Source organism: Rhinopithecus bieti, unplaced genomic scaffold (genome assembly GCF_001698545.2).
Source record: "Rhinopithecus bieti isolate Rb0 unplaced genomic scaffold, ASM169854v2 scaffold_41779, whole genome shotgun sequence".
NCBI classification, from domain to species: Eukaryota; Metazoa; Chordata; class Mammalia; order Primates; family Cercopithecidae; genus Rhinopithecus; species Rhinopithecus bieti.
Genome location: NW_016817334.1, coordinates 773,905 through 784,080, shown reverse-complemented (window position 1 = coordinate 784,080; position 10,176 = coordinate 773,905). Strand labels below are relative to the sequence as shown.

Genomic DNA, 10,176 nt, shown 5'->3' with positions numbered 1-10,176 from the left:
ACACGTATGTTTATTGTGGCACTATTCACAATAGCAAAGACTTGGAATCAACCCAAATGTCCATCAGTGACAGACTGGATTAAGAAAATGTGGCACATATACACCATGGAATACTATGCAGCCATAAAAAAAGGATGAGTTTGTGTCTTTTGTAGGAACATGGATGCAGCTGGAAACCATCATTCTCTGCAAACTATCGCAAGAACAGAAAACCAAACACCGCATGTTCTCACTCATAGGTGGGAACTGAACAATGAGATCACTTGGACACAGGGAAGGGATCATCACTCACCGGGTCCTATTGTGGGGGAGGGGGAGGAGGGATAGCAGTAGGAGATATACCTAATGTAAATGATGAGTTAATGGGTGCAGCACACCAACATGGCACATGTATATGTATGTAACCTGCACATTGTGCACATGTACCTAGAAGTTAAAGTATATTTTGAAAAAATAATGAACTAAAAAAAAAAAGAGTTCTTTACCTTTTTTGGATACACAGTCTTTTTATCATATATGTGTTTTGCAAAGATTTTCTACTGGTCTGTGGCTTTTTATTTTCTTGATATTCTGTATTTTTTGAAGCATTTTATTTATAGCTTAATCACTGATTTAGGAAGAAATACCATGGTGTTGTGTGTAGTAGGGAGAGAAGGGTTATCTTTTGTGCCTTTTTTTCAGAAACAAATATGCCTACATTTTAAAATTCTTAGTTTCTTCTCTTTGTACCTCCCCACCATACCTTTATAGCTTAAGCTGCTGGGATTCCAAGCAGGACAATATAAGGTGGGGAAGAGTTAAAATTATCTTGGCCTATTTTTTCTGCTTTAATCAGCAAATGACCGAATTTAGTGGCCATTATCCAAACAATAGCCAATGGTTTAGTAAATAAATGTGTGGATCATACCTTTTTAAATGCTAAAATAATAGTGTCTTTGACATTCTTTGAAGTTCCACTCACTTTTCAAATTATTTCTAATTAAAAGATACCTAGTCACTGTTGGTTTGTTTTTTGTCCTTTGGGATTTTGCTTTTGTTTTGTTAGTCCTTATTGTAAACAGTTAATTAAAACAACATCATATTTTAAGTTCAGGTCATGCTATAAAATTATTTGACTCTTTTAATGATTTTTTGGGAAAGTCAGTATTTTTTCCAAGTTTTTGAAACACACAGGTATTAGCAGTCAACTTGAGTTGATAAAACAAAAGTATTTTGTTTGAAAAAGAGATCGTGAAAGTAATTATTCGTATTCATTAAGAACTCAGATTTAGTTGTTCTGAATGACTTTATTTGCCCTAGAAATGCTATTAAAAGGCAATGCCAAATCTAGATCTAGGAATTTTTTAATACATTTGTACATGAGGAAGTCAATATACATAACAGACAAATGTAGAATGCCTTGGTGGGAGGCCAGATGGTAGTGGGGAGACTGGAGCACGCCTTCTTCTGGTGACTTTTCCCAGGTACTTCTGAAGAATCCATGGGGATTTGTGGAGAAGAATTAGAAAATTTATCTAAATTACAATTTTTAATTTAAGGCAACAACAAAACTAAGTAGTAGACTGTTACTGAGCATTTATCTTGGAGTTCTAGGTGTCTAATTTATAAGGTTTCTGAATTAGACTTCAGGGCCTATGTTACATTTTATTACAGTCTACAACATAAGTGTAGACTGGCAAGAATTAAACTAAAAGCCTGTTTCCCAGCTGTTAACGCATCTGGGAGTTTGGTTAAAAGGAGCTAGCTTAGCTTAGACTGAATTGTGATAAAAAGCAGGGTCTGGAGGCCTTTTAACTAGAGTCTTCGCTCTGATCAGAGCTGTATTTGATACTGGCCCATAAGTCCACATAATTATAATTTGTGAGAGTATCAAGGACATCAGTAACTTTTAAATCTTACCACGTGAAAAATGATTATGTCACCTATGGACTTTAAAAGTAGTTAGCAAACTGGGATAAAGGTGATGATGGAACCAAGTAATTCCGAAACTTTGTCTATCAAAATTTACACTTACAATGTTTCAGCTATTCTTAATAATATACTTCTGGTTTTAATAGGTTTTAATGAGAAGTTTTAATTCTGGTAAATGAATGCTTCATATCAGATTTGTTATACCACTGGGGAAAATGGGTTACTTTTTAAATGTCACCCTTATTACATTCTGGCTTTTTCCCAGGCTTGCAGATGGGTCAGGGGTTGTGGAGAGTGGTCAGAAACCAGCAGCTACAACAAGAAGGCTACAGTGAGCAAGGCTACCTCACTAGAGAGCAGAGCAGGAGAATGGCTGCGAACAACATTTCTAACAGCAATCATCGTAAACAAGTCCAAGGAGGCATTGACATATATCATCTTTTGAAGGCAAGGAAATCAAAAGAACAGGAAGGATTCATTAATTTGGAAATGCTGCCTCCTGAGCTAAGCTTCACCATCTTGTCCTACCTGAATGCAACTGACCTTTGCTTGGCTTCGTGTGTTTGGCAGGACCTTGCAAATGATGAACTTCTCTGGCAAGGGTAAGTTAAACCCACCAATGTTGAATTCAGGTATCTCTAAACATAATCATGTTTAAATGTTCTTTTAATAATATATATTACAAAATATTTTCTTTAAACTTGGTCTTATACTTTGAGATATTCTTTATTAAAACCTGGAAAAATATACAGTTAGCATCACAGTCAAATTTGATCTTGTGAAAAGGAGGACAATAGAAAATAGAATAACAACTTTACAGTTAGAAGAGAGGTTACCAATCAGGCTCTGTCAGTTGATTATAAATCAGAAACTCTCACTTTATTCTAAAAATACCGCAAAGTTGTGGAGTGAGAATTTCTAATTTAAAAGTTGGAGTGTTCACATGCTGTGTAGTTTGTGCTTCCCATAGGTATCCCATCTGAAGAATAGGCAGACTTCAAAATCAATGAATAGTCCTCAAATGTTACTGTTTTTAATTTTCTTCATATAGAGCCTTACATTTTTACTCAATTCTATATTTCTTCAAAGGTGCTTGTTAGAATAAAATTTAACTGGTGAAAATTGTATCTACTTTTTTTTCCTAACCAGCATTTAAATGAAATAGGCAAATATTAGAAAGCAAGGGGACAAACCGTTGTTTTTATTTACTTGCTGAACTTAAAGTAGATTATGTAAATTTTCACATTGTACTAGTTTGAATTAAAACCACAAATCTAAGAACATTTGCTGGAATAGAATCTGTTTTATTGAACCTAAGTTACTCCTTCAATAGCATCATATACTTCAACAAAAAGTATAGGTACATGACTTTTTGGCCTAAGAATATTACCAAACATGGAATCATTGGATCTCAGACCTTTTAGCGTCCTTTACCAAAGTTTATTTGTCTTACTATCTTGAAGTGAGTCTTTATAAAAATATAGAATATAACTAGAAACAAACATCTTTTTAAGACTTCATGTAATTTCAAACTAGAAATCTAATTGAGACTTAATAAATTGCAAACTTTAGTCAAAATATATTTTCAGTAATGACATTCCTAAGTTAGGTTTTCTGATGTCACACAGTTATAGTACAAGTTACATAGGTCCTTTCTCAACCTCTAAATAGATAAAAATCATCAATATCATATCTTGTTATTCTTTTATTCATTTGTTTGACATAGTGAAAGGATTATGTGAGGAAATTAAAGAGGAGTCTTTAAAATAAATAAGTTATTAATTTTTTTAATCATGTGAGAAGAGCAAATGCAAAGTACTTTTAAACTGCGATCCATCTATAACTGGATCATTCTTTATAATCTCTTTTCTACATTTTAGTATTCCTCACTAACTTAATTTCTGTTTCTTTATTTGAACTTCTTTAAAAAGTTTAATTTCTAGTCTTCTGAAAGTCAATCAGAATATATTCTTCATTTGAGGTTTAAATCTGAATTTTTCATTTGTGAAAGAAATGTTTGCCATAATTATGCCTATTTTAATAATACTTGGATTTTTTCCTTAATAATAAATTGCCTCTATTTGAAATTAAAGACTGGCTTAGTTTTAATTTCAACTTTGGATGTATTGAATACTCATTGATGTTGGGAAGTTCTCCGGTTTTCACCTAGCTTAGTAATAAAACTCTAGTTTAGAGTTTTATTGGGACTAGATTAATAAGACTGAAAAAATATTGATAATATTCTAAACAATTTTTTATACTTACAGTTTTCAGTCAGTGATTTCATTTGGTGGGTAAAAATAATACAGCAGTATAAATCAACTACTAAGAGGATAGTCTCATGTTAAATTAGATATTTTACCCGCTTGTCCTCACAATTGTTGATGTTATGTGCTCAGACAGTAACTTTTTCTTGTTGCCCTGCACTTTGTGTGTTTATTAAAAGAAGGAAATTTGAGGCAGAAACTAATAATGAATATAAGAAAGTAAAGTTTCATTTGTCTCAACAAGTAGCAGGTGCTTTTGAATACACGACAAATGAGATAATTTTGAGACAAAGACTCGTTACAATTGTATCAGAATTTAATTTCAGTATTCTCTGTGTCTCTAGAATAATGCATTTATATTTAAGGCTCTTTGGTAGATATCCAGATTTTCCAGGCATTATAATAAGATAAAACTTTAGCTTTCAAATAACAGTAGCTATTGCCTCTGTAAAGAGTTAGAAACAACTATCCCAATCTGCGGTGTGTTTTGAGATATGAACTGTTAGTATTTTAGGTTTTATAGAATTTCTAAACAATCATGTATCGCTCTGATAGTAAAGAACCAGTGTTTTTGAAGCAGTATCTTAAAAACAGCTATGTTTAACATCACAGCTTGATGAATGTATTCAAGTTGTGACATTACAAACAATTTCTATGTTTAATTTGTCTATTGTAACATTTATTATTTGAAAAACAAAAGTTGTTTCCCTGCCCAGCAATCTTTTCCTCCCATTTAGTTTTATTTCACAATAGAGTACATAGATTAGTTAATAAACCCTATTTAGATTCTTGGTTAATAATTGCATGCTGTGGATTACTCATTGTTTGAAATCCTGCATCTATACATGTTAGCCATATGATCTTGGGTAACTGTTTTGTCTCTGTGTTTCTTATCTGTATCACCAACGTCATATGATTGTTGTGAAGATTAGGCAAGCTAATACAATTAAAATACTTAAAATAGGGTCTGACATCTAGTAAGTACTCAGTAAATGTTAGCTATTATTACTACTATTGTGATAGTTTATGTTTAACTTCAGATAGTACTCATGAATATTATTAATCTTTATAACTCACATTTATTAGATGCTGTCAAAATTGCTAAATTTAAAACATCTGTCATACTGTAGTAAACAAATAGAAAACAAGTGCAAACTTAAAAATTTTAAACTTTAGAACTATAAAATTCAATCTTATTTCATGTTACTATTTTTTCATGTATATGCATATTTAACTTAGGAAATTAAATGTAGTAATGTTTTCTTGTCTCATTTTCTCTGATTTTACAGGTTGTGCAAATCCACTTGGGGTCACTGTTCCATATACAATAAGAACCCACCTTTAGGATTTTCTTTTAGAAAATTGTATATGCAGCTGGATGAAGGCAGCCTCACCTTTAACGCCAACCCAGATGAGGTTAGTGAAGAACTTGACTATTTGTATCCAGTGAGCTGTATTACTATCTTGCTGTAGCTTTCCAATATGATGAACTGAAGGGAAAATAAAAAGTCATTGAACATGCTTTTTTAATCACTGAGAAAACCAGTATTTTAAACTATTGCTATGTGACATAGTCATTTTTCTTCGCCTTACCATGTCACATTCTAACCTTTCTACCTGCTTACTTTGTGTAGCAGCATCCATGATGTATATTCAGTCCTCTACTGACCTGATTACAATATTAGTATATTATAAGTAGAGAGCACAAAAATTTGATAGTAAGAACGCAGTGTGTTCATCAGATTTTGTCTGTAGCAGTTTTTTTCTGTTTATTGTTTTTCCTTAGTAGTGGTTACTTTTATCAAAGATAATCATTGAGGACATTGTTCTATTTTCTGACAAATCAAAACATTGTCTTCAAATAATGCCTTTAACAATGTAATTCCATGTTGACATAGGAACTATTTGTAGATTGTTATAAAATTGAAGAATTTTGTATTAATTATTTAATTCTTTCTTAACATAACATGTAAGCATGATCAAAATGTGAAAACAACTTTTTCACTGATTTTTTTTCCCTATTCTTATTTTACTGTGTCCTGGAAAAGTTCAGATTTTCAGAAATGTTTAAATACTTACAGATTTATTCTTAGAAATCTAAGTGAAAATTATACAGCACTCAGAACTACTACTTTTGGATGCATTATTTTTTGTGGAAAAATTTAATCTGCAGCATTATTTTAATTTACCTAATTTTCAAAACCAACTTTTTTTTATTTGTTGTTGGGGTATTAACGACAGTTCAAATCATGCAGCCAAGTATTTTCTAAAGTTATCTTAAGTTTTGTTATAATTAGGGAAATGTTTCTCCTATGTAAAATAGTTGAGTCTTAAACAAAAATACCAATTTTATATGTATGCATATAGTAATACCAATAATATATTTTTTTAACCAATTGATTTTTACTTACATATAGTTTATTTTTTGTTAAATTTTATGGTGCATAAATTTAAAATAAAATAAAATGCCATTGCAAAGGATTACTGATATACTTCTTATCAGTTAAGTCTTATCTCCAGAAATATAACAAAGTATATATGTTGTAAAGCCAGGTATAATACTTAAATTCAGATGTTTCTTTTCTTTCGTCACTATTTAAAGAGGTGTTACTGTCAATGAATAACAAATACCTTAATGAAATTAGAATGATTTATAAGAAGTTCAAATTACACATTTACCAATATAATACTGCTTTTTAGAATCAAATGATCATTCTTCAGAAAGACAAATAAATGGATAAACTATTTATCGTAAACTTAAATGTTACTGTCATTTTATCGCACTTTTTTTCTCATGCCTTTTATTATAAAATATACTTGTTTTCACCTTGTTTTTGGTCAAATCCCAGTTATCTTCCATGTAAATATATGGCAACATAAGAATGTCCCTTTTTTTATCCTGCACTGTGACATACCTGCTCTTATAAGAGATTCTACTGCACTTACATATTCAAATAATGGCACAGTTATAGAGACTTTGTTATTCTTAATTCTTTATTTAGACTTAAACATTATTTGTTGCTAATTAAAACAGTTCATATGATGAACTTTATAATAAAATATATATTTTGCAGGCCAGGCATAGTGGCCTGCACTCCAGGAGTCTGAGGCAGGCGGATCACTTGAGCCCAAGAGTTTGAGACCAGCCTGGACAACATAGGGAGATCCTGTCTCCACAAAAAATTTTTAAAAAATTAGCTAGGCATTGTGGTGCATGCCTGTGGTCCCAGCTACTTGGGAGGCTGAGGTAGGAGCATTACTTGAGCCCCAGAGGTCAAGGGTACAGTAAGCTGTGAGAGTGATACCCTGTCTCAATGATAATAATCATAATCATAATAAAGATATGTAGCCCCAGAGGTCAAGAGTACAATAAGCTGTGAGAGTGAGACCCTGTCTCAATGATCATAATAATAGTCATAATAAAGATATGTATTTTGCATCAGTCTGTCCAGGTAGTTGAATGATGATTGCTGGAGGAAAACTGAGGCAGAATGCTACAGTGTTGTACTGTATGGTACATAAGAATCAGGAGAGGCAGCTGTTTTAAGCTCCGGTCTTATTATGCCCATTTAATCAAGGCATGCTGGCTCCTCTCGTGAATTATTCTGATGTTGAGTAAAACTGTCATCTTCAATTCATATCACTTTCAAATGTTACATTCTAAGGGAAATGTAACCTGGTAAGTACTAAGTTGTAGATTGTTACAAAGTCAGAAAAGTTGGATGTGACTGCTGATATTGATTATGGTAAGTAGTCATTTTTTGCTAAAGGAATGCCAATTTTTAAACAAATTATAAAGCAATCATTTTTACACAAAGATGAAAATACGCATGGGTCCTCATATACTAAAATGTTTTATGTATAGGTTTAAATATCTAATTTGGAACAGCTAGACATATAAATAGGTTTTCATCTTTGCAGCTACCAATATCAGACTATACAGTTCTTATTAGTACCTCCTCTAGGGTGTTTGGAGAGGGGGCAGAGAAAAGAGCTCTAATTCAAGTTATTTTTATATCTGACATAATTTTTTAAAATTGTAAGTCAAATGTTAAGAGAGGAGATTCAAGTTATTAATTAAAATAAAATTTTTAGATCTTCAGATTTTACTTACCTATCCTACCTTCCATTGTTATTGAGAGTTGGCTGTATTTTCTTTTTTTTTCACTCCCTGGCCTGATTTAAAGGTACTCTGGAATATTCCAGAAGCACTGAATTTATCATTCTAAAAGGGCCATGTAGTACTCCCAAGAGGAATAGAGCTGAGCCACTCAATGTGTCTCAAGATTCCAAAATTCTGATTCTATGCTTTTATGAACATGTAATTTAGCAAGTGTTACCTAATGGCAAAAGAAAATGCTGTCGTTACCAGAATGCACTTAGGAAATATATAGAAAAACAAGGACATTGCAATATACTTAATAAGTTCAGAGAAAGGAGGGGAAGTAGTTCAGTGACTATATTCTATACTTTATTTCATTGACTAACATAAATAATGTTAACTTGGCTAATTGTTTACCAAGTCAAGTATTCAAAATTGAAATCATGTAAGTTAAAGATCTATCCTAATAAATGTTCTTATATAGCACATATCTGTATGAGTCATACTTTAGCCAGACTTTAGAATGACTCTTGCCAAGTTTTTTGAGTGCTCAAAATTAGGCAGTACTTTTTGGAGATTGTATTTTGTTTTCTTTTTCCCCACTCACTGGAGCGCTGTCATCAGATATATTATTTTGGGTTCATTTAACTCTGAGCACTAAATTAGTTTTGATGATATGTTTAAATATGTGATGCTTATAGTAGGTACCTGAGATAAGATGTATGTAATTGCTTAGTATTGTAAAAAATCTACTTTTTCATAATTTCCAGTATTGTACTTAACATTTTGATAGCAAGCATCATTAAAATATTATAAAAATAAGAATACTTACAGCCACAGGGAACAAGATTCTCCAAAGGACACCGTTCATGTCACGGATATGGGTAACCAAGCTCCACAGCAGCTGCTGGCAGTGGCTCATGGGGTGGGGGAGAACATCCGCACAATTTGTGGTACGATAATCTGGCACGCTGTTGTACTATGCATGACATTGTGATCTTAGCTGTATGTAACGTCTTGATCTTGTGCATGAGCTTGTGTACTTTGTGGCAGGTGGCCACATTCTAGTAAAGGAATGTGCTGGAAACCATCTATTTACATTAAGTTGTATTTTCCCTGCATGTACAAGTTGTGTGTGTCAATTTTATTCCACTAGCAGTAGTATAATGAAGTAATTTTATTTAACAACCAGTAAACTATATTACTTGTGCTCCAATGTATATTAAAACACTTTCTTGACATAGTTATTTTTAAATTTAGGATTTGAAAATTGGTAGTGAACATGGTTTAACTTTAATATAGGTTTATTTTTGTTTGTGTAATTGTGTTTCTAAACAGTTTTTTGTTTTAAATGTCCTCATTGGGGTCAGATAACGAAAGTTATTTTTTTCTTTTTAATGACTATATAAGCACATTTTTCTGGTATTTATACAGAAATATCCACATGCATATAATTTTATGCATTTTACTAAATTGATCTTGGATATAATCTATTATAAAACATATTTTAAATTTGACGTGCCCACACGTTTTAGGTAGAAATGAATATGCAACTTACTTTCAAGATAACGTGTTCTTTTTGTTGCTGGACCAGCTAAAGTATAAACAGGAAATTTGTAGTTCTCCATTATGGAAAGCATTTCAGGAATTTATATTCAGTTCTTATGAATAGTATCTCAGATGTATGTTAATGACTTTTTGCTCCAATATTCAACAACAAAATCGTCATTACCATTACTTCATAGCATAGCAACGGTGGTGAAAAATAACTTTTAACTTTTATTCCTAGGGAATGAAAACCGTCATGGGCATTATTAGAATGTACTGATAAACATTTCCCAAATGCATTCCTTGGGAATACACAGTTAAAAAGGAATTCTTAAGTCTAATTTGAAC

At 32.0% G+C, this 10,176-nt stretch overlaps 1 protein-coding gene across 3 annotated transcripts in view; it reads left to right on the top strand.

Moving 5' to 3' along the window:
* FBXO8 (F-box protein 8) overlaps positions 1–10,176 on the top strand; it is a 54,536-nt gene that overhangs the window by 25,284 nt on the left and 19,076 nt on the right. For all 3 annotated transcript variants that reach the window (XM_017855957.1, XM_017855959.1, XM_017855958.1), the window contains 2 exons: positions 2,177–2,513; positions 5,468–5,594. In XM_017855957.1, coding sequence (XP_017711446.1) covers positions 2,185–2,513; positions 5,468–5,594 — 456 coding nt within the window. In that variant the 5' untranslated portion in view covers positions 2,177–2,184. The remainder of the gene's footprint in view (positions 1–2,176; positions 2,514–5,467; positions 5,595–10,176) is intronic.